This window comes from Trichechus manatus, unplaced genomic scaffold (assembly GCF_000243295.1).
Source record: "Trichechus manatus latirostris isolate Lorelei unplaced genomic scaffold, TriManLat1.0 scaffold00042, whole genome shotgun sequence".
Lineage (NCBI taxonomy): Eukaryota > Metazoa > Chordata > Mammalia > Sirenia > Trichechidae > Trichechus > Trichechus manatus.
Genome location: NW_004443978.1, coordinates 16280648 through 16308260, shown reverse-complemented (window position 1 = coordinate 16308260; position 27613 = coordinate 16280648). Strand labels below are relative to the sequence as shown.

The 27613-nt window shown below is 38.8% G+C and overlaps 1 protein-coding gene across 8 annotated transcripts in view; it reads right to left on the bottom strand.

Annotated features, from left to right (window-relative positions):
• TASP1 (taspase 1) overlaps window positions 1–27613 on the bottom strand; it is a 383025-nt gene that overhangs the window by 205435 nt on the left and 149977 nt on the right. For 6 of the 8 annotated variants that reach the window (XR_002824104.1, XM_023731431.1, XM_023731432.1 and 3 more), the window contains exons 9-10: window positions 15104–15223; window positions 9462–9527 (exon numbers count right to left, since the gene is read on the bottom strand). Coding sequence is in view for 7 of the 8 variants with exons in the window: in XM_023731431.1 (XP_023587199.1) it covers window positions 9462–9527; window positions 15104–15223 (186 nt within the window). In the remaining variant the exon portion in view is untranslated. Of the gene's footprint in view, window positions 1–9448; window positions 9528–15103; window positions 15224–27613 lie in introns of all 8 variants that reach the window. The other 2 variants (XM_023731437.1, XM_004376460.1) reach the window with 1 other exon arrangement.

Here is a 27613-nt window from a genome sequence, read left to right as displayed (position 1 = left end):
AGCAGCCATCTAAGATACTCCACTGGTCTCACCCCTTCGGGACCAAGGGAGAATGCAGAAAACTAAAGACACAAAGTAAAGATTAGTCCAAAGGACAAACAGACCACAATTACCACGGCCTCCATCAAAGTGAGTCCAGTACAACTAGATGGATGGTACCCAGCTACCACCACCAACTGCTCTGACAGGGATCAAAAGATAGGGACCTGGACAGAGATGGAGGAAAATGTAGAAGAAAATTCTAACTCACAAAAAAAGGTCAGACTTATTGGCCTGAAAGAGACTGGAGAAACCCCAAGAGTATGGTTTCTGGATACGCTTTTAGCTCAATAATGAAGTCACTCCAGAGGTTCACCCTTCAGCCAAAGATTAGACAGGCCCCCAAAACCAAACAAGACTAAAGGGGTACACCAGTCCAGGGGCAAGGACTTGAAGGCAAGAGGGGACAGGAAAGCTAGTAATAGGGAACCCAAGGTCGAGAAGGGAGAGTGTTGACATATCATGGGGTTGGTAACCAATGTTGTAAAACAGTATGTGTACTGTTTAATGAGAAGCTAGTTTGTTCCATAAATCTTCATCTAAAGTAAAATAAAAAAAGAAAGAAATTAAAAGTCTCAAGGAAACAATTAGTCCAAAGGACTAATGGACCACATGAATCACAGCCTCCACTAATCTGAGATCAGAACTAGATGGTGTCCAGCTACCAGTACGGACCACTCTGATCGGGATCACAGTAGAAGGTCTTGGACAGAGTAGGAGAAAAATCTAGAACGAAATTCAAATTCATAAAAAAGACCAGACTTACTGGTCTGATAGAGACTGGGGGAACCCTCAGACATCCTTCAAACCTGGAACTGAAGCCACTCCTGGAGAACACCTTTTAGCCAAACAACAGACAGGCCTACAAAGTGAACAGTGACACTTGTGAGGAACATGCTCTTCAGAACAATCTACCACACGAGACCAAAAGCGCAGAATTTGACCAAAAACAAAGTTTAGAAGGTAGAAAGGGCAGGAAAGATGGGCAAATGGTAACAGAGAACTCAAGGAGGAAGTGGGGAGAGTGCTGTCACAATGAAGTGATTACAACTAATATCATGAAATAAAATGTGTATAAATTGTTGAATGGAAAACTAATATGCTCTATAAACTTTCATCGAAATTACAATTAAAAAAAAGGTAATAGAGCCAAAACAAATAAGTTGTACACCTGTAAAAAGTTGAATTGGCAAAAGCTGTGTGATAGATATATTTACAACAATGATAAAAAAAAAAAAAAAAAAACGAGTAGCTGCTTAGGTTGCTTATGTACATCAAACACCTCATGGGATTTGGTTCCTTGGTTTGGAGGTTTAGGGTCATGGTTTCATGGAACAGCCCACTTAACTGGCCAAATAACGTGTTTAGTGCTTCTGCTCTACCTCCCACAATTGGTCACTATTAGCCTAGAGCAACAGAGGAAGAAGGAGAGTCAGGAATAGGAGGAGGATATGGAATGTGTGGCTAACTGCTTCCTTGAACAACTGCCTCCTCTGCCATGAGACCAGAAGAACCGGACGGTGTCTGACTACCATTACTGAACATTTTGATCAAAGATTCCATAGAAGAATCCTGATCAAAAGGGGGGAAATGAAGAATGGAATTTAAAATTCTCATGGACTCTAGGCTTTCTGGATCCATGGAGGGTGGATAAACCCCTAAAACTATTGCCCTGATATAATCTTTAAACCTTAAACCAAAAGTATCTCCTGAAGTCTTCTTAAAACCAAACAATAGTTTAGCTTAACTAGCAAAAAAGGTCCGCCTTGAGCATTATGGGGCCCCGGTGGTGCAGCGGTTAAGAGCTCAGGCTGCTAACCAAAATGTTGGCAGTTCAAATCCACCAGCCACTCCTTGGAAACCCTATGGGCCAGTTCTACCCTGTCCAATAGGGTTGCTATGAGTCAGATTTAACTCAATGGCAACGGGTTTGCTTTTTTTTTTTTTTCTTTTTAGCATAATGCTCTTTTAAGAACTATCTATATGGGATCAAACTGACAACAGCAGTTCAAAAGATTAGATATGAGCCTTAGAGGGGCAGAGAGTTCATGTTAATGAGAGAGGAACAACTCAAAAAAGAACGGTGAGAATGGTTGTACAACTCAAAAAATGTAACCAATGTCACTAAATTTTACATGTAACAAAAAAAAGTGTAAATGAGAGTAGTAAAAAAATAATAATAAACAGCAAGTAGACAACTCCTTGAAGTTTTACCTCAAGGGTTGCTGAGAAAAGGAGAGAAAGCTGGAAAGAAGGCTTAACCCCTAGGTATTCAAGACATTAATCAAGAGACGAAGGCACTGAGAGTGCCTGTGGTGAAATGAGTCCTTTATGTGGCCTTTGCCATGGTTCTTTGGAAAACCAGCTTAAAAGACTTTCCCCCTAAACCCTGAGGAGTTATCTTTGCCCCAGTTTTCTGCCCCACAGGGTTTGTTACATTTCCTAGGTAAGCTATAAAAAATTTGGTTTGATACATTTTTTCTGGTCCTGGGCTGCAGCCTGACCTATGATTGGTATTCACCATGCAGGGATTGGTCAATATAGTATGCAAATGAAGTGCCTATGGACTATTCAAATGAAGTTACTATAGCCTAATATGCAAAAGAAGTGTTTGTGGCCTACCAAAAGGGGATTGGTCAGTTCGTGGCCCTTGTGGGAGGGCCATGCCTTGCAATTGGTGAGGAGTTTGTGTATATATGCAGCCAACACCACAGAGGTTTTTGAGATAGGAGGCAGGAAGACACAGAAAGGAGAAAGAGAGAAGCTGAGAGAGAGGGGAGGCAAGGAACCTCCTAATAGAGCTGTAACACAGGTTAAGGGCTATAACACTAAAGATGGCAACAGGCCTGGAAGGGTCCCTGAGTCAGATCCAGCAGTGACAGGTCCAGAAGGGCCCTGCAGCAGAGCTGAAGGTAGGGAGGCTGAAGGCAAACAGGCCTGTGCTCAGTGGGCCGAGAGGAACCTGTCCTCAGGGAGCCAAGCTGCAAAGGGGCTTGCACAGCAGAGAGAAGGTCCTACTTGCTTGCATGGCTAAGAGGAGCTGAGAGAGCTGTCCTGCACTGAAGGGAGGGATATGCTCTCTTCTTTGGGGGAGCCTTCCAGACTTTGCCTACATGCTTCCTGATTCTGATCCTGAGCTGATCCTGAACCCGAGTTGTACCCTGTCACTTCCTTAATAAACCACTTACCTGTTAAGTATGGTCTGAGTTATGCGTGGCCATTGCAACAGATTATTGAACCCAGAAGAGAAGCAGAGTGTACCATGGGAAGGAACAACTGGTGTCAGAATTGGTAAAAAGTTGAAGAGTGGACGTATGTCTGACCTCCACCTCATATTCATGCTGATGGTGATTCTCATTTTCTCCCATGAAGTTAGACAGGTTCTGACGTTCCTACTCCCACCATCTTAACAGCACCCGTGACATATAAAACCTATTGCCGTCGAGTCAATTTCAACTCATATCGACCCTATAAGACAGAGTAAAACTGCCACATAGGGTTTCCACAGCTGTAATCCTTACAGGAGCAGACTGTCCCATCTTTTTCCAGCGGAGCCGCTGGCAGGTTCAAACTGCTGACCTTTGGGTTAGCAGTCAAGTGTTTAACCACTTGCACCACCAGGGCCCCTTCCTATGACATATAGAGAATAAAAATAAGAATGACTACTGCTAAAAAATGGGTTCCTATCTGCCTCCTCATTCTTGTCCCCCAGAAAGTACTGACCACACAGCACATGTATACTTCTTAGCAATGGTCTCCCACTGGTTCTTGTTGTCATGTGACTCCACTCTCTCAGGAAGGCTGCCTTTGCCTCCTGAAAGGCCTGGGAAGGAGGTTTCAAGCACAGTCCCATTAAACAATCTTCCACAGAGGGACAGAGGAAGATCTTTAGCTGACTGTTAGGTTGAGGGACCAAGAAAGGATGACAAACTCTTCCAGCCCTTGAAGAAGAGACTCATAACTACTGGCTCAGAAATATTAAGGTATAAACCTAGTCTTCATCTTTGCATTTTTTTATTCCAGCACCTCAGAAGCTATAAGCCATGGCCACAACTTTCACCATCCTCAGGTTTCTAGAACTATCCAGAGCCAAGACCTGGAAAATCAAAGAACCTAAAAAATCAGACATCACTGGGCCTCATACCAGAAACCAGGTAACAGATATTTCTACATGCCAGAACACTTTAAGGAAGGGGGATTGAAGCCCACATCTTCTCATCTACAGTCAGCTGCCAATATTACCCCTGGACATTCTTCTTAACAAAAAAAAAGAAACGAAATGACACAGACAAGTAACAGAAGACCAACAGTAAGGTCACCCAGAGCATAAACTTAATCTCTTGGTTTTTTTCCCTTCTTCTCATCTTCTAATTGTTGATCTACTCTTCCTTTCTATAGCCAGAGAGATGTCACAGATGTATCTTACATTACACATCTGATATACTACTGAAAAACTATATGTGAATCTGATTTGGGCAAGCTGAATCATATTTTGAAATGCTATTTAAAGAAATTCCATAGTGAATATCTTTTTGAAAAGGCAAGCATCCTTCTAGAAGAGACAGGGACCACACATACATTTCCTTATTTTTATTTGTTTATTAAGCACTCACCATGTGCAAGGCCCAATGCCAGGCACTCAGGAAACACAAATATACCCATAGCTCCCCTTCTCCTCAAAGAGCTTATCTCACTGCTTCCCTTGAAATGGATTATTTATTTTCATGAAATTGATGAGAATAAGAAAGAATTTACTGTATTTTATCAATTCTAAGGTGCACCTTTTCTCACATTTTAAATTCTCTGAAAGTACGCAATATGTTATTAATTGATGGTGTCCTACTGTTATGGTCCTTCAGGCAGCAGAGGTGACTTAGCGCCATTGCCTGTAGATGCAAGTTGTTCCTATTTGTTGACCCTTCTGTGGAATTATGTCCCATGCTGGAACTACATATGTTGAGTTTTTAATTGCTGCTTAAAATGTGTTCAAAATGATTACACTATGATACAGAATTGAAAAGTGATTATATATGCAGAAAGGAATGGAAACAGCAATTCGTCATGACTTTGTTATCAGTGAACTGTTTCTCACTGGAGGAACACCCTCAATTCTATATTTTCTTGTAAAGCAACAACCATGCATTAAGTGATAAGAAACTAGTGTGTCATACTTTAAATAAAACCAAAAACTAAACCTACTGCCGTCAAGTCAATTCCGACTCATATCAACCCTACAGGACAGAGTAGAACTGCCCCATAGTGTTTCCAAGGAGTGGCTGGTGGATTTCAACTGCCAACCTTTTGGTCAGCAGCCGTAGCTCTTAAGCCATAGCTCCATACTTTAAACGGTAGTGTTTTTTTTCTTTCTTAATGGTATAAAAATGCTGGCGTATCTTATAAAAGATGGCAACTTAGATTCAGTGAAATACAGTGGGTATTGAGCCCCTACTCTGCACCAAGAACTGCACTAAGTGCCTTCCATATGTTAACTCATCAATCCTCACAGCAATGGTATATCTTATTATCCCTGTTTTATATATAACCCCTTGCCTAGGTCCCACAACCAGTGAGTGGTATCTGGACAAGAATCTAGACAAGTACCCATGGGTTTGACAGTTCTTACCACTCTACTCTGCTACTTCCCTAGCTAGCCAATAATGCCAGACAATTAGTCAGAGTTTGTATCACCAGCTCCCACCACCTCCCTGGCCCCCACTCATTCCTCCCCACCCAGTGATGAGAACAAGATGCTTGAGTTAATCCCTCAGGGTAATGACCAAATCAACCGTCTGGCCTTGGAAGAGCTTTACCCTGGCCATAAGTGTCTTCTCTCTGCCTTTCAATTATCACCTTCCAAGAAATATAAATCTAAAATGCAAGCCAGGTCTCTGGATTTTCTGTAACAGCCTAAAGCACACATATTTTTTTATTTTGGCCAAATAATTGTGAAATTCCGTGCTCCCCCCTTCCATCCAACTTGGTCACCCAATTCTGCCATGTATTTCTATTGTCAACCTCATAGCAACAGCCCCAGGAGAAACAAGGATGAGGCAATCACACAAAGTCCCACAGATAGGAGGAGTAGAGACCTAATCTATCCAACTCAGGTTCTGATGACGGTTAGTCCTTGAGAAGGGTATTAACACAACAACTGAGCATCTGTGTTGAAAGACTAGACTACATGTCATGAACTGAAAGTCTAAGGGATCTTTAGCCATATGAAATCATCTCCAGCTGGTGAAGAATGGGTAAAGAAGGAAATATCCAAGAGGAATGGAGAAAGACACCAACTGTAAAAATTTAGCTTTACCCACCCAATGCATTCTACTTAATAGAATCAAATCCATGAAGCAAGTATGTTCTTATTCCAACTTCCACATCACCAATTAAAAAATAAAGGTGGGGGGAGTAGAAAATCCCCCCCAAAATGAAATCTCTTTTCCAAAGTGACACAGTCAGGCAGGCTCTCAGGATTTCAGATTAAAAAAGAATCCAGGTCTCCTAGCATCTAGACATGAGACTAACATTTCAATGACAATAGACCAAGTCACCATATAACATATTGACAAAAAAAAAAAAAGAAAAACACTCAACAAAACAATTGATAGTAACAGAGGTTTCTTTGGAAAAATAAAAATGAACCAATAAAGTAAGTATTTTAGACTTAGGTTTGCTCAAGCACTGCAATTTTCCATAGACATACTTAATTATGTACACAGGTGTGATGGTTAAGATTGTGTGTCAACTTGGCTGGGCCATGATTCTCAGTGTTTTAATGTAATCACTCCCATGACTGAATATACTGTGAGTAGCCAATCAGATGAAAGGGAGTCTCCTTGGAGGTGTGGCCTGCATCTGAATATAAGCAGACGATCTAGCTTTTTGCTCTCTCTGGATTCTGTAGCTGCCTCCTGTCATCTCATCTCTGGTTCTTGGGTCTTGAGGTGTCAGCTTACCTGCCGAACCTGAGATTAGTCAATCTGCACAGCCTGTGAGCAGGAGCCCTGCTCTCCAACCTGCCGATCTTGGGCTTGCCAGCTTCTGTGGCTGTGTGACTTGGGAGAGGCCACTACCCTGATCCACAGACTTGGGACGTTCTAGCCTCTACAATCACGTGAGCTGTTTCCTTGATCTAAATCTCTCTCTCTATATATATATATTTATACACTTTACTGGTTTTGCTTCTCTAGAGAATCCAGCCTAAGACAACAGGATAATTCCTATAAATTTTATGTCAAGATTTTCATGGGCCATCAATATTAAATTAAAAATAAACTCATATATTACATTATGCTCAGCTCTTCAAAAATGAGAGATGGAAAAATAATATTTGTCAATTATATTATTATGGTTTATATTCAACATAAGTCCATGTTTGAAGTTTATCTGATAGGCCAGTGGCTTACAATAAAATTTTTCCACTGATGCAAGGAATGGAGCTAGGTCAGGAGGCTGCTACATAGGCAAGCAGGGGAGTTTCAGTCTGAAATAACAGGGTCCAACCAGTAGGGACATAAAGCATAAAGAAGCAGCAAATATAAAGATGGTGCCAAGATTTCAAATTTGAGAAAAGAAGAGGAATAGTGATGGTGTCTTGGTCATCTACTATAACAGAAATACCACAAGTGGATGGCTTTAACAAAGAAAAGTTTATTCTGTCACAGTCCAGTAGGCTAGAAGTGTGAATTCAGGGCGCTGGCTCCAGAGGAAGGCTTTCTCTCTCTGTTGGCTCTGGAGGAAGGTCCTTGTCATCAGTCTTCCTTGGTCTGGGAGCATCTCAGCACAGGAACCTCAGGATGCGCTCCAAAGAATGTGCTCTGCTCCCAGCACTGCTTTCTTGGTGGTATGAGGTCCCTGTGTCTATCTGCTCGTTTCTGTCTTTTATATTTCAAAAGAGATTAGCTTAAGATACTATCTAATCTTGTAGATCTCATCATACAACTGCCACTAACCCATCTCATTACATCATACTGATAGGATTTATAACACACAGGGAAATCATATCAGATGACAAAATGGTAGACAATCATACAATACTGGGAATCATGACTTAGCCAAGTTGACAGGTATTTTTGGAGGACACAATTCACTCCATGACAGATGGCAATAAAAAGAGATAGGGAACATGGTAAAAAAGGGGCCAAGGGGTGGGGACAAAAAATAAGATGCTCCGTTGAGGCTGTTGAGTCAGACATAAATACATGACACACATGGCGACATGTCCAACAGGAAGCCAGAAAGTACTCAAGTAGACCTCAAGAGAAAAGTCCGGAGTAGAGACAGGTGTGGAAGCCAATACTCCAAGAGAAGACTATTAAAATCATGAGAATACCCCACCACCACCAAATCAAGAGACAGCCTATCATGAGATAAAGAAAAGCTAGCAGAGGCTCCAACCTAGTATTGCTAGGAATTGGAGGGCAGAAGGGACAAGAGTCTATGAAGAAGGCTAAGAAGGAACAGGCCAGAGAGGCAGGAAGCCAGAGTTCTAGCATATATGCTACAGGCAAAACGAAAAGAGCTACCAGAGTCGGAGATCACAGATAGTGCAAGCAGTAAGCAGGAAAAGAGGGCTATTGGATTGGGCAATTCTGTTAGTTTGGGGATAGGGAGGACAGAAACCAATGTGGAAAGAAATTGAAGAGAGAAAGGAAGGGAAGGCAGCTACATTCACCTGCATAAAGTCTGAGGAGATTGGGGAGAAAGACACAGGACTACTTGAGAGATAACAGGGCAAAGAGATGAACCAATATTCATGAAAGATTTTTTCACGTATCATTGTCAAACAGGGTATCACCAAATTAACAAAAAAGGCTTCAGGTAAATCTAACACAAGCATTATGAAAACCTGGATCTAGACAAAAACCATTCTGCCTGTGAAAACTGCCCTCCCCCCCTTTCATACACACACACACACACATTCATTGCTATATGATAATGACTTTTCTAACACAGCTACAAAAAGAGGACCTGTATTTTATTATTAGTGTACTTCTAGGAGTAGATGTCATAAACTATGTGTTTTGAAATACACCTTATAAGTTTCATATGAACATTTTACCTGTGAAATCATCTGTTAGTTTTAGAAATGTCTTGCTACTTTTATATCTTTTGTGGTCTAAATTTGGCACCATCATGGGTCATTAGGAAAAGAATCCATAAAAAATATGATTAAGCCGTAGTTAATTCCAGGGCTATACTGAAAATACTAGCAAAGCATTTACACTGTTTGATACTAAATGATCTTTAAAAGCTCCCAAATATCAAAGATCTTTCACGCATCAATGGTCTTGTCTATCCAAAGTCTTAGTGCATGCTTTATGTTTGTGTAAAAATGCATATCAATTTTAATCATTAAATAACCTACAAGGTTGAAGTTATGAAAAATGGTCATGAAAGCAGCAAATACCTGAGGTACTCACAGCTGTGGAGTAGGGATTATGAGCTCCAGTATTTTCAGCCCAGCAGCCACATCCATAAAGAGCAGCCTGGGAAAAAGAAAACAGATACAATATTTCTGAAATATTTTATGTAATTACCAGCTTTCAACAGAGGACAATATCATACTCAGCTAATAAAACCTGGTTTAGTAATGATGTGGGTCAGCTGGCGATAATACCAAAAGTAGTATAAGATCCACCCAAACAATGGTTCTCACACCATCAAAACTGTATTTGCAACTATTCCACTAATCTGAAATTTTTCGAAAGTTTCTTAATCTCATCAGCAACAATTTTTCCACACTGAAAAATCTTCCTCCCCTTTGTAGTCTGTCAGCCAGTTGCTCTTCTGAGCCTTTGAGATCACTGTGGTTGTCTTAAAACAGTGATTCTCAAACTAGATGTGTGTCAAATTACTTAGAGAGCTTGCTGATGGGAACCCTGATTCTGGAGATTCTGACTCAGTATGTCAGAAATCTGCACTATTAACTGGGGCCCCAGGAGATTGGAATGCAGGGGGCCTTCCTGCCACGCTCTAGGAAACCCTGCTTTTTCCATGCTTTCCTTGGGTTGGCAGGACAAGAAGTGCAGAGAGTTATCTACCAAAGTGCCCAGTTTATGCTCACCACTGTGCTAGATTCCGCCAGATGAAAAAACAGAAGGCAAAAAAGCACGGTTAAACGAATTGTTTTGTTCGGTGGTAGAATGGATTTATATATTTGAGCCATCAGGTACACAACAAGCTACTATGGTTTTATAAAAGAATATGCCAATCATTCCTATTTTGTTTCCAACAATGCCACCAAAGAATGTCAGGATTCAGCTCTTCACTATCCACAATGACTTCTCTGCCTTTGGGAGGGAAATCAAAACTGATAACTTTTCCACTCCTTTGTACAAACAGTTAGAAAATCCCTTAGCTAGCTAACACATTAGAGAAATACAAGGAGGCATACTCAAGAATGCTCATTACCACGTGGTTAGTAAGAACAAAAAATTGGAAACAACCAAAATGTCAACCAGTAAAGCAATGGCTAAATAAACTTTCACATAGCAATACATGGTATTTATTGCAAAAGTTTTAAAAACAATAATAATTAAGCAGATCTTTAGGAACTAATACAAAAGATCTCCATGACATACTGTTGAGTGAAAAAAAGCAAGCTGCACCAAAACATACCGTATTCACTACCATTGATGGAGGAAAAAGATATCTCCATAAAACAGGTCTATTATTCTCTAGGGGCTCTTTTCTGAGGACTTACAGAATGAGCTAAGACTCGAAATGGTGACCAGACATAGTTCAGCTTACTATGATATTCTATTTTATAAAGATCTTAGAATTAATATGCTCCAATATCTTACCAAAACAAGTATCTCAATGAAACATCCCAGGCACTTCCGGTTTGGAGAACCTCACTATCTCATGTGGGAAACTATTCCCCTTTTGGACACTTCCCATTGGTGGAAAATTCTTCCTTAGACTGAGCAAATATCTGCTTTATCATAACTTCCACCCACGCATCATGGTTATACTCTCTGAAGTCCTCCAAATTTTTTTGAAAAGAGCTATTCTAGTCCCCTAATTTCTCTTTTAAGGAGCCCTGGTTGAGCAGTGGTTAAGCACTTGGCTGCTAACCGAAAGGCCGGCGGTTCAAACCCACCAGCCACTCTGTGCAGGAAAGATGTGGCAGTCTGCTTCCCTAAAGGTTACAAGCCTTGGAAACACTATGGGGAAGTTCTACTCTGTCCTACAGGTTGCTGTGAGTCAGAATCGACTTGACGGCAATGGGTTAATTTCTCTCTTAAAGAATTCCAGATTTGTGAACTATTCTCCATGCCAATCCCCTAATTACCTTATTTGAGAAATAATCCAGAGTCCAGAATAATACATAAGCTTAAATTCTTCCATCTGATTGACTGCCAGTAACCGTCTAGGGCTCTGTCTTGTGGAAGTTTCTAAGTTTCCAGGGCCAAGTGAGAAAGAGTGCTTGGGATCAATTGGAAATGAAGTCTCTCATGGTGACCACAACTGCCATTTCCAGTTTTCTCTGACAACATCCCTTTTAAAAGTAGTACCAAGCACTGAACACAACACTCTCATTATGGCAGAGAGTAGAAAATCTATTACTGCCTTTGAAAACACAGTGCTTCTAAAACACATAAGACGACTTGACACTGCTGGGTAATGTGGCAACTGAAAGCTCTACAGAAGTGATTCAACACATGGATTTTACAACTGGCAGACTTGTGAGATAGCCTGTTGATGAGTATTCCCCGAGACAGGTGCTGAGTCAGCCAAAGCCTCAGAGAACACCTCAGCCCAGTGGAAAGGCCTTTTCTTCCTCTATCCAAAGTCCTAGACATTTGCCTATTGTCCTTTCCATTCCCTACAATTAGCTAGGCCAGGAGCCTACACAATACCAAAAAAATAGTACATAGGGCCACCTCTAAGAAATCTAGTGAGATCATCTCTTTCTAGAAAAGTAAGATTTATTCTTACCCTTTGTTTCTTCTCTCTAATCGAATTTCCTTTATAACACCTCCCACCCCTAATTTCACGACCTAAAGTCATCTCCCTTCTTAACCTTTTAAAATTGGTTAGGCTGAGATAGTGATAACCAAAACCAAGCCAAACCCATTGCCTTTGAGTTGATTCTGACTCATAGCAACCCTATAGGACAGAGTAGAACTGCCCCATAGGGTTTCCAAGGAGCAGCTGATAGATTCAAATTGCCGAACTTTTGGTTAGCAGCTGAGCTCTTAAGGTAAAAGAAATAATCAGTGGTTTCTTATTCACTTTTTTGGCAAAACACAGCAAACTTAAGCAGGTCTAAAAAACAAACAAACCAAACCAAACCAAGGTTTCTTCTTTTTGGTAGTAAAATTGTATTAAAAATGTAGCATGCAGTGAAGTCAATCATATAAATGATACTACTTAATTATTATTAATATCATCAAATCTTCTCTGGACCTTAGTTTCTTCTATACAATGAAGATAATAAAACAATCCACCTTACAGCTTTGTCATAGAACCACATGAATCCACATACATGTTGACCACCACGCCTAGCATATAACAAAAATTTAATAAATGGAAGGTTCAGCTGTTATTACTAAAAACTATGATAAGTAATTTAAGTGCATTATTTCATTTAATCTTCTACAACATTGTAAGGTAGCTAGTTACCCTCATTTTACAGTTTTGAGAAGTAGAGCTTAAAGATGTTGAATAACTTGTCATAAGTAAGAGACCTAGTTAAGTGCAGAGTTGGGATTAGAATAAATGTTTACCTGAATCCAAAGCCCACAGTCTTCAACTACTAAACTCAATTGACTATTTGTGTGTGTGTGCGTGTGTGTGTGTGTGTGTATTCTGAGGGCAGGGGGTTGGAATATGATAAGTACTTCCTCATGTCTAAGTTGTAAATTCTAATTATTACTGTAAGTTAAAGAAGCAAACAAATTCTAATTCAAACTGACATTACAACATTTGAACTGTTATCACATAGCTAGAATAGGGTAATATGCTAAAAATTATAAACAGCTCATTTGTTCATTAAATACATATTTAAAAGTACTAGTTTTAGCACATCTAAAAAAAAAAAATGAGTGTTAGCTACAGCTTGCTTTTGTATTTGTTCCACTCTGCAACTGAGTTCTCCTGCATCAGCCTAAATACAACAGCATCCTAACTGTCAAGAACAGCTCCCATCTGATGATTACATATTTCCAGACTTCTTACAGCTCTTCTGTCTAAGCAATATAGCCACGTTAAGCAACCATATTTTCCTTTAAGCACCATTACTTTTCTCCTCCACATCCCTTCCTAATTTTTCACCTCTCACAAGCTGTGTGTTCATAAACTAGCCAAGTGGGGCAAATCAACATCTAAGTTTTACCAAAAAAAGTAGAGCTTTTTCCAGGACAACCCCATGTGCAGTAGCAGAATGGCTTTAAGACTGTTACATGTAATATCCTGCTAACATGTAATATCCTGCTAACATAGTCCAGGACCGTCCTTGCCCCTGTTGTCGCTATTATGTTAACCAAAACAAACAGAAACCACTGAGAAAGTACTGGGAATTACAATGTAACGAATGCGGCTCTGCTGGCTTCTCGCTCCTTCTCCACCAGGACATCCAAATCTGATACACCAAGCTTGATTTTCTTTTCCAAACTTGACAAATACACAGTGTTTTTATAATGTAGAAAAGCACCATGACCAGACAAAGGCTTTTTATAATGAGTTCAAAGCATTGTACACATGTTGAGTAATCATTCTCCATAAATCCCCTTGGTACGGTAGGCAAAGAGTAGCACAAAAGTCATTATTCTCTCCCCGCTCCATCCAGTACAGGACTGCAAGTGGCTTATCCACAATAAAGAGCAGATCAGGGACCATCACTTAGGCTTTGCAAAGATGTCCTCCATGTATCAGATCACTCTGCTCCAAGCATTTGCTAACCACCATGACCAAACCAACTGAGACACTGACTCTTCTTCAAATGTGAGGAACAAAGCAAACATAGCATGCCAAGCAGTCCCTCATATGTAACCCAAGACCCAAAGACCGAGTAGAAACACACCCCTTGCAATTGCTTTAGCAGACTCCATAAGAATGTCCAATTCATTTGCTCATTCAACAAAAGCACCTAGTAAGTAATGTGCCAAATTGGTTTATACTCAGAAAGCTCACAAAAGCAAACAGATTGTTAGCTTTTATTCTCAATATACAACTAAAGGCTATAGATTGGGGAGGAGGTTGATGAGAATATATACAAGAGAACTGGGAATAAACAAGTTTCACAGAAATCAGATCCTTCTTATTTCTAGAATTCATGAGTAGGATCATGTGTCAGTGACCTGAAATACTGGTTAGTCTATAAAATGTCTGAAATGCTTGACCAGGGGAGGAATGTAGAGAGTCAACACGTTACTGTTCTTTGAGGAGGATATAAAACATGTAACTCTAAAATCATTTTCCCACCGAAAGAGCAACAATATAGTCAGATACTGCTTGCTCCTAAAGAGTGACATTTATAACTAAAGAAACTGGAAATCAACCAATATTTGTTAAATGTCCACTAAATACCTAGGTCAGCGCTCAGCCTGTTGAAAGTGGTAAAACATAGGATTGTTCTTGTTATGTGGCATCGAGTCTGCTCCAACTCATAGCGACCTAATGCACAACGAAACGAAACACTGCCCAGTCCTGTGGAATCCTCACAATGGTTGCTATGTTAGGGTCCACTGTTGCAGCCACTGTGTCAATCCGTCTCATTGAGGGTCTCCCTCTTTTTCACTGACCCTCTACTTTATCAAGCATGATGTTGTTCTTAAGCAACTGGTCCTTGCTGACGACATGTCCAAAGTAAGCGAGACAAGTCTCGCCATCCTTGCTTCTAAGAAGCAGCATTCTAGCTTATTACCTATTGTAAATATCACAGTCTTGAAAAGGTATCTGGTTGATGATTTATATTAAATAAATGTTAAACACCAATGATAAAATTTATTTTTTTCTAAAGAAAAGAAAATGTCTCTACTGGTTAAAAAGAATTGTGAGCTAAAAAATTCCACACATTAACTTGAAAAGCTGGTTTAAAAAACCCATAATTAATTACCTGCCCCACTCTCCCTGGATGTTTCAAGGCCAAGCCTCCACTGGAGACAGCAGCAGCAACGTTACCTTCTTGATCCACAACCACCGCACCCACTGTGTCCAAAGTGCCTGAGTCATTTTCCTGTGAAGCAAAAGTGGCATGAGTATTTGCAAAGCATGGTGTGTGACAACCTGATATGACAACACAGCATTTCTCAGAACAATCATGACATAACATAAAATCAGAGCTAATCCTTAAGTAGAACATTGAGCAATCTCCTAAAATTATCTATTACCAAGTTGCCATTTAAATCCTGTTCAAGTCAAAATGTATTTTCTACTGAAAAATCCTGAACAAAGGGTGTCTTCTTGCTCGTCTCTCATAATAAGACTAACATGGTTTTTAATGGAAAACAATTAGTAATTTAATATCAATATAGTATATAACAGTGCCTCTTTAATCTCAAGAATTAAATTCCTGATTGAAAATTTGTAGAGGAAAAGTATAAGTAATAAATGTGATTTTTAGTATTTTTTAAATATTCTATACAAACTGCTAAAAGTAACTCATTCAGTACAATAAATGAAGATAACGGCATTTACAGTCCTGAAGTACGCTACTATCATTTTCTCTGACAATCACTTGCTTGTGAGAAATTTTATAGCAAGCTCCCTTCTCTGCTGTATCAATAACATACTTGCCAATTGTGTCACAGAAAACTGTATGCTCCTGGGAGGCATCTTTGTGTTTCTATGTCCTGTCCCAGGTCCCACATGTTTAAGGCGTTTTACATTTAGTGACTACAAGCAGCTGTCTCCTGTCTCTGAGGCTTCTGGGTCCCACTCAGAATGGGGGAAAATTTGCAATAAAGATCGTACTGACATATTTTAGAAAATACGAATTATAGATGGCAATATTTTATCAACATTAACTTTCCTATTTTGATAACTATATTGTGGTCATAAAAGAGAATGTCCTTGTTCTTAAGAAATCTATACTAAAGTATTTAGAGGTAAAAGGGTCTCATGCCGGTAACTTACTCTTAAAAGGTTGAGGAAAATAATATGTATATATATACCTAGGAGTGGAATTTCTAGGCCATATAAGTAGCTCTATTTTTAGTTTTTATGAGGAACCGCCACACTTTTCCACAACGGCTATACCGTTTTGCATTCCCACTACCAATGGATAAGGGTTCCATTTTTCCCACGTCCTTGTCAACATTTGTTATTTTGTTTTCTTGGTTTTTTTTTTTTTTTTTTAATTTTAGCCATCCTTAAAAAAATAAAAAATAAAAAAGCCAAACCATTGCCCTCAAGTCAATGCCAACTCATAGCAACCCTACAGGACAGAGCAGAACTGCCCCATAGGGTTTCCAAGGCTGAGATCTTTATGGAAGCACATTGCCACCTCTTTCTCCCATGGAGTGGCTGATGGGTTCAAACAGTGGACCTTTCCGTTAGGAGGCCAGCACTAACCACTGAGAAACCAGGGCTCCTTTACCATCCTAGTAGGAGTGAAATAGTATCTCACTGTGGTTTTGATTTGTAACTCTCTGATGGCTAGCGATGCTGCACATCTTTTCGTGTGTTTGGTGGTCACTTGAATGTTGTACACCAATGTTCATTGCAGCACTAAATGCCCATCAACAGAAGAATGGATAAACAAAATGTGATACATTCATACAACGGTATACTATTCAGCCAGTAGGAGAAATGAAGTCTTGATACATGCTACGGTATGGATGGAGCTTCAAGACATTCTGCTGAGTGAAATAAATCAATCACAAAAGGAGAAATACTATATGACCTCACTTATATAAAAAGAAAATAACAGGCAAATGTATAGGGACCAAAGTTAACTAGTGCTTACCAGGGGAGAGGAGAAGTGGGGGTTATTGCTTATGGAGTACTGAGTTTTGGCATACGGCAATGGAAAAATCATATTGATTAAGGGTTGAGTTGCACAGTTAATTAATGGAATTGCTGTCAATAAGTTGTACACCTGTAAAAAGTTGAATTGGCAAAAGTTGTGTGATCGTCACACATTAATGACAAAAATAAAGTGTAGCTGCTGAGGCTGCTTATGTATAGCCAAACACCTCATGGGATTTGGTTCCTTGGTTTGGAGGTTTAGGGTCATGGTTTCATGGGACAGCCCAGTTAATTGGCCTAATATCATGTTTACTGCTTCTGTTCTACCTCCTAGTTGTTTCATAGTGCCTGAGATCTTAAAAGCTTGCAAGTGGCCATCTAAGACACAATAATTGGTCTCTATTCACCTGGAGCAACAGAGGAAGGAAGAGAGTCAGGAATAGAAGAAGGAAATGGAATGTGGCTAACGAACAAATGCTTCCTCTGCCATGAGACTAGAAGAACTGGATGGTGCCTGCCTACCATTACTGAACATTTTGGTTAAAGATCCTATAGAAGAATTCTGATCAAAAGGGGAAATTACAGAACAGAATTTCAGCTTCTCATGGACTCTAGACTTTCTAGAGCCATGGAGGATGGGTGAACCCCTGAAACTATTGCTCTGAGATAATCTTTAAACCTTAAACCAAAAATATCCTCTGAAGTCTTCTTAAAACCAAATAATAGTTCAGCATAACTAGTAAAGAATGTCTACTTTGAGCATTACGCTCTTTTAAGAACTATCTATATGGGATCAAACTGACAACAGCAATTCAAAAGGTTAGACAGGAACCTTAGCAAGCAGCGAGTTTGTTAATGGAGGAGGATTAACTCAGAAAAGGAGGGTAAGAATGGTTGTACAACTCAAAGAATGTAATCAATGTCACTAATTGTACATGTAGACACTTGATTAGCGTATGTGTTTGCTTTGTATATTCTCAATAACAACAAAAATGAAATAAATTATTGAAAAATAATACTAACATATATATCTACAGAGAGAGAGAGAAAAACAAGAATAAAGCAAATGTGGCAAAATATTACAAACTGAGATATATCTACAGAGAGAGAGAGAGAAAAACAAGAATAAAGCAAATGTGGCAAAATATTACAAACTGAGAATCAGGGTGAGGGCGTATGAGAGTTCTTAGTGTTCTTGCACATCTCCTTTAAGACTGAAATTATCTAAGGAAAGCATTAAAGTAAATGGAGAATGTTTCCTTTAGCCTGTGGAAGGAGAGGAAAGGAAAAGACTCCTTTCCTCAGTGGAACAGGATCACCTCGGGGTCGATTACCAACTGAGGAATCGAGACAGCTCCCTCATATGTTAGCCTACACTCTCCTGTGCTGACCCGTGCAGGACACACAGGCTTTACACTGCCGGATAAAAATCAGAATTAGAGGAGGAAGGAGAAAAGCTTCATGAAAATAAACAAATATATATTTCTTACAGAATAAAAAAGAAGGGTTACTGCAGGTCTTCGTGTTAACAACAGTCGTGGTAGTGTTCTCATCCTAGGGCACTAGTTTTCCAGCTGAGTTCCAGAACCCCAAACACCCATCCTTACCCCCTAAGCATGCATCACAGAGAGAGCCTGGCACAGCCCCAGGTTCAAGAGCAGCTCCACCTCCCGTGTGGTTCACTGCTCATACTGCTCAGCAAGACTTTGTTTATCTTCAGGGAGCCCTGGCTAAGAACTTTTTAAAATGCCAGACTAAGCAATCACCAAAAAAAGTCAATGAGCTCCTGGGGCCACTTCAGAAGGTATATGTAAATATTAAAAGCAGAAGCAAACAAAAGATTTTTCTTTAAAGCAAATTTAAAAATTCAGAGGTAGAGTAGGCCACAAAAAAATTTACATGAAGTCTATTAGGAGAAGGTACTTACATCTAATCATCTACATTTCTATGGTTCTTGCTCTAAATTCTATGTTGCTCACCATGAACATGCTACAAATTAAAGAACTGGTCTTATACTGTTTGTTTTCAGAAACAGACAACTATCAAACAAAAAAACCTAAAACCCATTGCCACAGAGTCAATTCTGTCTCATAGCAATCCTATAGGACACAGCAGAACTGTCTCATAGGTCTTCCAAGGCTGTAAATCTTTACGGAAGCTGACAGCTGTATCTTTCTCCCGTGACTCAAACAAATAGACACTTAACAACAACAGAACTCAAGAGAAGGTATTCTTCATTGGTTCTTTCTTTATTAATTGCAATTGCTGATCCTACCCAAGCACTCTATAAAATAGAATTTTACTGAGAGAATATATAATATATATGCAGTGATATATATTGTTTGTAAATCAATTCTCTTAGCATTTCAATCAGGACATTGTGAAAGATGAGAAATCCTATGCCTAACTGCACTACTGTAGAGACACAAAAACCGATGTCAGGATTACACATAGATGGATTTACTGTAACTTGGTTTTCAAAAATGAAAAATCAAGTAAAACATGGAGAATCCTGTTCCAAATTAAGCTAAATATTCCTACGGGCCTGCAACACCTGTAAAAATCAGAATTACTTCATAAATACTCAAGAATTAGTTCACAGACTTCACATACTGAAAAGCAAATTTAAGGATGATGAAGTAATTTTTAAGCATTTTTATGAAGTGCAGATAAACTAGGTGAAAGACAAACATTGGTATTTCAGCCATAATAATCTTCATAGAGTTCATTTGTGCAGGAATGAAATCTTAGGTTAAAAAACACACAATGACTGTTACTGTATCGAGCTACTATTACACTCTTACACTCCATAAATATTTTTTGAAAAATACACACACCACACAGATACACATGCACCTATTGTCCTTGAGTGAAACATGCTTTTCACATTACTTTTTTGATAAAACTGTGACTAAAACACAACCATATAAACTACAGTTCCCTTCAGAATAAACATGGGTGTACAGCTGGCATAGATATTGTCTTATGGAAAACACTGAAATAAAACTTTCTGAAGTAACCAATAAACTAGTAATCACTCTCTAAATTCCAGGATCTTGGGATTAATGTAAAATTTTTCATTTTTATCTGCTGCAAAATAGAGATGGATGTTACTCAGTTATTCTAAAAATTAAATTAAGTAATGTGTAAATGACTTAAAAAGCAATAAATTCCTTAAAACAAAGGTGCTTTCCATCAGAAAAATAAGCCTCTAACCAGCACTCTAACTCTGAAATCTGCCAAGAGATGCTATTTATCAGTTATATATCTTATTAACTTTGTCTTTCTTCTGTACAGAATTATTCCAATATAAAATGGTTAAATACAAGAATAATATCTCAAATGTATAGGTGTATCCTGAAATTGCTGTATCATGGAGGTATCCTAACACAATATAAAAGATAGAAATACATGTTTTGAAAATATATCAAACCCTCTTAATACACCTTTGTTAGGTTTGAGACCAGCATTATAATTGGCATAACTTGAAAAAAGCAGATGACTTATGCCCTAAATTATAGTACAACAATGCCAGCAATAATTTCTAACATCTTTGAGTGTATTAAACATGGAAAGATGGCACTGGCTACAGGAGTCTAGATTTGGAATCACATGTATCTCCCACAAACACTGCAGTGGGGCCACTGCAGGCTCAGAGTATATGCAGTCTATGTAAACAAAGTATGGTTTATCTAGAATTTTCTACTCTCATGTATCTGGATTGGTTGAAACCAGGTAAAATCTCAGTGTCGGAATATCCTATTACTTTCCTCTTCCCTCTTTAGAAAATCACCTTTCTGGTGGCCAATAGTATAAACATTGTTTCTTGTAAACAACAGTCAAGGTATCTATTCCTAAATAATCTTTTATTTTCTTTATTTAATAAACATGCATTGAGTATCTCTGCAGCACTATACAAATTAGTGTCAAACATATCTAAGACAGAGAATACAATTTTACATTAACTAAAAATCTTATATTTTATTTACACCCTAAATCACTCAAAAAAGTTAACAGAAAGGTTTTTAGCTTAAAATAAAGTGATTGAAAGATGCTTTTAAGAGGCTTTAATATATCTGGATTACAAAGTTAATTGTAAATTCATACTGCAACAAAGTTCCAGAGGATATCCTAAAATTCCAAACCCTCAAAGATCTCAAAGGACAATGTTTTCCAACTGGTAGAATTCCTATACAGTGTTCTACGGTTTGCAATATCAAAGGTGGAAAAGGCAATGGTTTTCATTTTGTCTTATAATCTATCAAATAGTAATTAAAGTTTTCTTTTTTTCTTGTACTTTGGATGAAGGTTTACAGAACAAACTAGCTTCTCATTAAACAATTAGTACAAGTATTGTTTTGTGACACTGGTCACCAACCCCAAGACGTGTCAACACTCTCCTTCTCGACCTTGGGTTCCCTATTACCAGCTTTCCTGTCCCCTCCTGCCTTCTAGTCCTTGCCCCTGGGCTGGTGCACCCCTTTAGTCTCATTTTGTTTTATGAACCTGTCTAATCTTTGGCTGAAGGGTGAACCTCAGGAGTGACTTCATTACTGAGCTAAAAGCGTATCTGGGGGCCATGCTCTCGGAGTTTCTCCAGTCTCTGTCAGGCCAGTAAGTCTGCTCTTTTTTTGTGAGTTACAGTTTTGTTCTATATTTTTCTCCAGCTCTGTCCGGTACCCTTTATTGTCCCTGTCAGAGCAGTCAGTGGCGGTAGCCAGGCACCATCTAGCTGTGCTGGACTCCGTCTGGTGGAGGCTGTGGTAGTTGAGGTCCATTAGTCCTCTGGACTAATCTTTCCCTTGTGCCTTTGGTTTTCTTCATTCTCCCTTGCTCTTGACTGAGAGAGACCAGTGGAGTATCTTAGATAGCTGCTCACAAGGTTTTAAGACCCCAGACACTGCTCACCAAAGTAGAATATAGAACATTTTCTTTATAAATGATCTATCAAATAATAAACTGTGAGTTTTTCTCTTTAAAATGGAATTGTTTCAGAGCTGCAGTGTGCATGTCAAGTGAGTATGTGTTGTTCTGGTTCCAACTCATAGCGACCCCATGTACAACAGAATGAAATGCTGCCCGGTCCTGCACCATCCTCACAATCGTTGTTATGCTTTAGCCCATTGTTGCAGCCACTGTGTCAATTCATCTCCTTGAGGGTCTTCCTCTTTTTCGCTGACCCTCTACTTTACCAAGCATGATGTCCTTCTCCAGGGACTGGTCACTCCTGATAACATGTCCAAATTGTGTGAGACAAAGTCTCACCATCCTCGCTATGTAACAGGTGTATAAATCACTGTACATATGACTACAATGGTATTTTTATAAGCTTTAAATCACTTTTATTATTATTCATATGTTATTTAATTTATATCCATAATGAACCACTGGTTAAGGATAGTAAACATAAGATACACTGAAGCCAAAATACAAATTAAGGAATTTAAGAATGATAATAATATTGACAAGCACCTAGGATGAAATTAACTAGATCATTAAATTGCATTCATCCAATCAAAATACTTATATAGAACACATCTCAAGGACTTCAAAAATCAGTTTAAAAATATAATGGTAAATATATCCAATTTGGCTTCCTATTTATAAGGGAGAAATATTAACCACAATTTCAAAATTTTAAATCAAAATTTTAAAATTCTAAATTAAGTATAAAACTAGCTATGACCCATCCATTAAACTCGTAAGTATTTATCCTAGAGAAGTAAAAATATATATCACAAAAAGACTTGTCAAGAATATTCATAACACCTTCATTTGCAATAGTCAAAACCCGGAAAAAATCCAAATGTCTATCAACGAGCGGATAGGTAAACAAATTGTGGTGCAGTCAACAAGGGAGGACTTCTCAGCAAAAGAAACTAGTGACATGTACAACAATATGGATAATCTTTCAGACATAAGCTGAGTAAAATAAGCTGAACAAAAAAGAACACATACTGTATGATTTGACTTATATGAAGTTTCATAAGAGGTAAACTAGTTTGTGGTGAAAAAGAAACACAAGACTGGTTGTCTTCCGTAGGCACTGACTAGGAAAGGACATGAGAAAACTTTCTGTAGTACTAATAATGCTCTATATCTTAACGGGGTGAGTTATATGATTTTATAGACTTGTCAAAATTCAATGAATTGTATACCTAAGATGTATACATTTCAATCTATGCAAATTTTACAAATCAACAACTAATAGATTTTAAAGTACATGATCAAGAATTCAAAACAATCAGGTCATGAACAATTTTTCCAATTTCTCCTAAAGGTATAATGTATATTTAACATACATTTTACTGCAATTCTAATCAGAGAGGAAAAAATGATGGAAAACATGAGATGGTAAGAGCTACAGATGACAGAAAGTCTAATATATGTCAAACTGAAGGAAAGAGAATAAAGGAGAGAAAATATTTAAAGAAATAATGGCTCAATTTTCCCAGAACTGATGAAAAACAAGAATCCAGCCTTCGAGAAAGTCAGAGACAAAGGAAAACAGCCAAAGAAAAAGGAAAGGGCACCTATAACAGAATGACAGCAGAATTCCCATCAATGAAAACCAGAAGACAGGAGTATGATATCTTTAAGGTACTAAGAGAAAGAACTATAAATCTAGAAAAGTGTACCTTAAAAAACTACCTTTTGGGAACAAAAATAAAAGAAAGACATTTACAAATAAAATGAGTTTACCTCCATGAGTCCTGCACTTAATGAAGTTCTGAAGGACCATTCTATTTAACACTGCAACCTGACCTTCCACATCCTATCACCCATTCATAAGCGCACCTGATCCCCCTTTCTCTGCTCTACTTACACTTTGATCCATAACACTTCATCATGTTCTCAAACATCATACAATTTATTACTTATACTGCCTATCTCCCCCAAAGATTGTAAGTTCCATGAAGGCAGGAATTTTGTATATTTTAATCACTAATATGTCAAGCATCCAGAAAAGCGCCTGATACATCATAGGGCACTCAATAAATGTTTGTTGAAGGTTGAATGAATAAATAAATAAATTATATACTTCCAGAAGAAGGAAAATAATCCAAGGATGACGGGAGATGCAACAAAGAATGAGTAAGCAAATAAAATATCAAACCTGTATGTAATTCAAAATAAATACTGTCTTTAAAAATAATAATTATTTCCCATTAGAGTAACAGGATAGATTTCAAAATCTTGCTGTATTATTTAAAAAAGATATATTTAAAGCATAAGGATATGGAAAAGCTGAAAGCAAAAGGACATGGAAAAAAAAGACAAGTATCAATCCAAACAATGTAGCTAAACAACATGATAAACATAATGTTACTGAACTGCCATGTGTAGAATGCTGAAATGCCACGTGTTTGGTTACATATGTATTTACCACAATTTTAAAAAAAAAGCCTTAAGACAAAAAGTATTAATAAACATAGATGAAAAATGATAATAAATGATGAAAGTTGAAATTTACCAGAGATTATAATTCTAAACTTACATGTATCTTTAAAAAAAAGCCTCAAATTTATATAAAGCAAATACAGAGCAACAAGGAGAAATCAACAAACAATCCCTCATGATGAAAGATTTCAACACATCTTTCTCAATTATGAAAAGGTCAAGCAGACCAAAAACATCAGTAAGATATAGAAGGTCTGAACAACAAAATTAAAAAGCTTCATCCAACAAACACTTACAGAACTCTGTACCCAACAATCAGAGGGCAGCATATTCTTCTCAAGCACACATGAATATTTACAAAAACTGATTATACATTAAATCATAAGCTAAATCACAACAACTTTCAAGAAACAATGGCATACAGAACACACTCTCTGACTATAATAGAATTAAGATGTTGTTCAGCCAGTAAGAGAAATGAAAGGTCTTCATATATGCGACAATATGGATGGAGCTTGAAGACATTATGCTAAGTGAAATAAGTCAATCACAAAATGTCAAATATTATATGATCTCAATTATATAAAAAGACAGGAGCAGGCAAGTGTATAGAGACCAAAGTTTATTAGTGTTTTCCAGGGGTGGGAAGAAGGGAGAGAGGAGTTTATTGCTTAGGGAGCGCTGAGTTTCAGTTTACTGCGATGAAAAAATCACATTGATTAAGGGCAGGGTTGCACAGCTAACTAACGTAATGCTGTCAATAAGTTGTAAACTTGTTAAAAGCTGAATTGGCAAAAGTTGTGTAATAGATACATTTACAATACCGACCAAAAAAAAGAAGAGTGGCTGCTGAGGCTGCTTATGCACAACGAAACACCTCATGGGATTTAGTTCCTAGGTTTAGAGGATTAGGGTCACGGTTTCATGGGTCATCTCAGTTAACTGGCCTAATATCAGGTTTAATGCTTCTATATTCTAGTTTATCGTGTAATGCCTGGAGTCTTAAAAGCTTGCAAACAGCCATCCTAGGTACAACAATTGAACAACTGATCTCTATTCGCCTGGAGCAAAAAGGAGAGTCAAAAATAGGAGGAGCAAATGGAATCTGTGGCTAATTGCCTCCATGAACAGCTGTCTCCTTTGCCATGAGACCAGAAGAACTGATGATGCGCAGTTACCATTACCAAAAGTTTTGATGAAAGATTCTATAGAAGAATCCTGATCAAAGGGGGAAAAGTGCAGAACAGAATTTCAAATTCTCATGGACTCTAGACTTTCTCGAGCCATGAAGGCTGAATGAACCCCCCAAAATTATTGCCCTGAAATAATTTTAAAACCTTAAACCAAAAATATACCCTGAAGTCTTCTTTAACCAAACAATAGTTTAGCTGAACTAGTAAAGAATGTGAACCTTGAACATTGTGCTCTTAAGAACTATCTATATGGGACTGAATTGACAAAGACAACTCGAAGGATTAGACAAGAAACTTAGGGGGCAGCAAGTTTATGTTAACAGGGAGGAACAAGTCAGAAAAGCAAGGTGAGAATGGTTGCACAACTCAAAGAATGTAATTGGTGTCACTGAACCGTAGAAACTGCTGAATTGGTGTAAGTCCTGCTGTGTATATTCTCAACAACAAAAATAAGTCATTAAAAAAAAAGATGTTGTTGTTGTTGTATGCCTTCGAGTATATTCTGACTCATAGCAACTCTACAAGACAGAGTGAACTGCCCCATATGGTTTCCAAGGCTCAAATCTTAATGGAGGCAGATTACCAGGTCTTTCCTTCCACAGAGCAGCTGGTGGATGTGAATCACCAACATATCAGTTAGCAACCAGACACTTAATCATTGCACCACTAGGGCTAGTACAATTAAGATAGGAGTAAGTAAAAGAAAATAAAATTTTGAAATTAAAAAAAATTTTTAAATAACTCATGAATCAAATAAGAAATTAAAGGGAAACAAAATACTTAATAAGAAATAATAAAAGTGTTATATTTCAAAACTTGTGGGATACAGAAAAAGTGATACTTAGAAGAAAACTTATAGTCTTAAATATTTATATTAGAAGAAATAATAATAATAACCTAAGTGTCCAACTAAAGAAGTTAGAACAAGATAAACACAAAGAAAAAAGAGAAAACAGATAAGATGTAAAACCAGTGAAAGAGAAATAAACATTAAATAAAGAGATCAAAAAAGGTAAAGATAGAGAGGAGGCGGGGCCAAGATGGCAGGGTAGTCAGATGCTTCCTGTGGTCCCTCTTACAACAAAGACCCAAAAAAACAAGTGAATCGATTATATATGACAATCTAAGAGCCTTGAACATCAAAGGCAAAGTTGAGGAATCGGACTGAGAGGCAGGGGGAAGGAGAGACGGTTTGGAAGCAGTGAGGAGCTGCCAGACCTGCCCAGCAGTAACCAGCACCCTGCAGCCCAGATCAGCAGGCGTGCACCATGAGGCAAGCAGTGGCACTCGGGGCACATTTTCCACATCAGGAGAGACCCAGCGGTGGATAGTCTACTCAAGCCTCCAGATCCAGTGAAAAGCAGCGTTCAGTCGGCAAAAGATAAGCACATGTGTCTAACCCACCACGCAGATCAAAAACACCCTGTTTGGGAAGAACCTCTTCCCATTTACCCACCTCCTCCCCACCTGCACCGGATATCAGGCCAGCTTCAGCAATTGCCGCAATCTCTGGTCCGGAAGTACGACCCATCACATGCCCTGAGCCATTCTCCCAGTCTTGGAGAGGGAACAAATTAACAAACAGGGAAAAACGAATCTGCTAGCTCCTCTAAGCCGGGAACTCAGGGCAGGCACAGCTCTTTGCCTGGGCACAGGCATAAGGGGTCCGTAGACTTTAAATGCCTTTCACCCCTGCATAGACCTGTGTGGGCCCATTTAAACAGGTTAGGCCCTCATTAGCACAATACAACAGGGTATATATCTGAAGCCTAACTTCAACTGTATCAGCTATATGGTGGAGTGGCAGATTCGTGACATTTGACACCGCTCTGCCCATTAAGCAGGGTCCTCACTTACCCACATCAGAGGCCTGAGAACTGGTGGTTCCACCCATGCCACCTAGCCACCTGCGACAGGGGTCCAAGGTCTCTTGGCTGGGGGGCGCCGGGTGGTTGGATTCCGTGCGCCCGGGCGGGCGGCTCTCTGGGGGCCGTTTGTTGGCTGCTGGTGTTGCCTTTTCTGCTTCTTTTGGTTTCTCGCTTGCCTCTCGCTGCCTCCCCCTC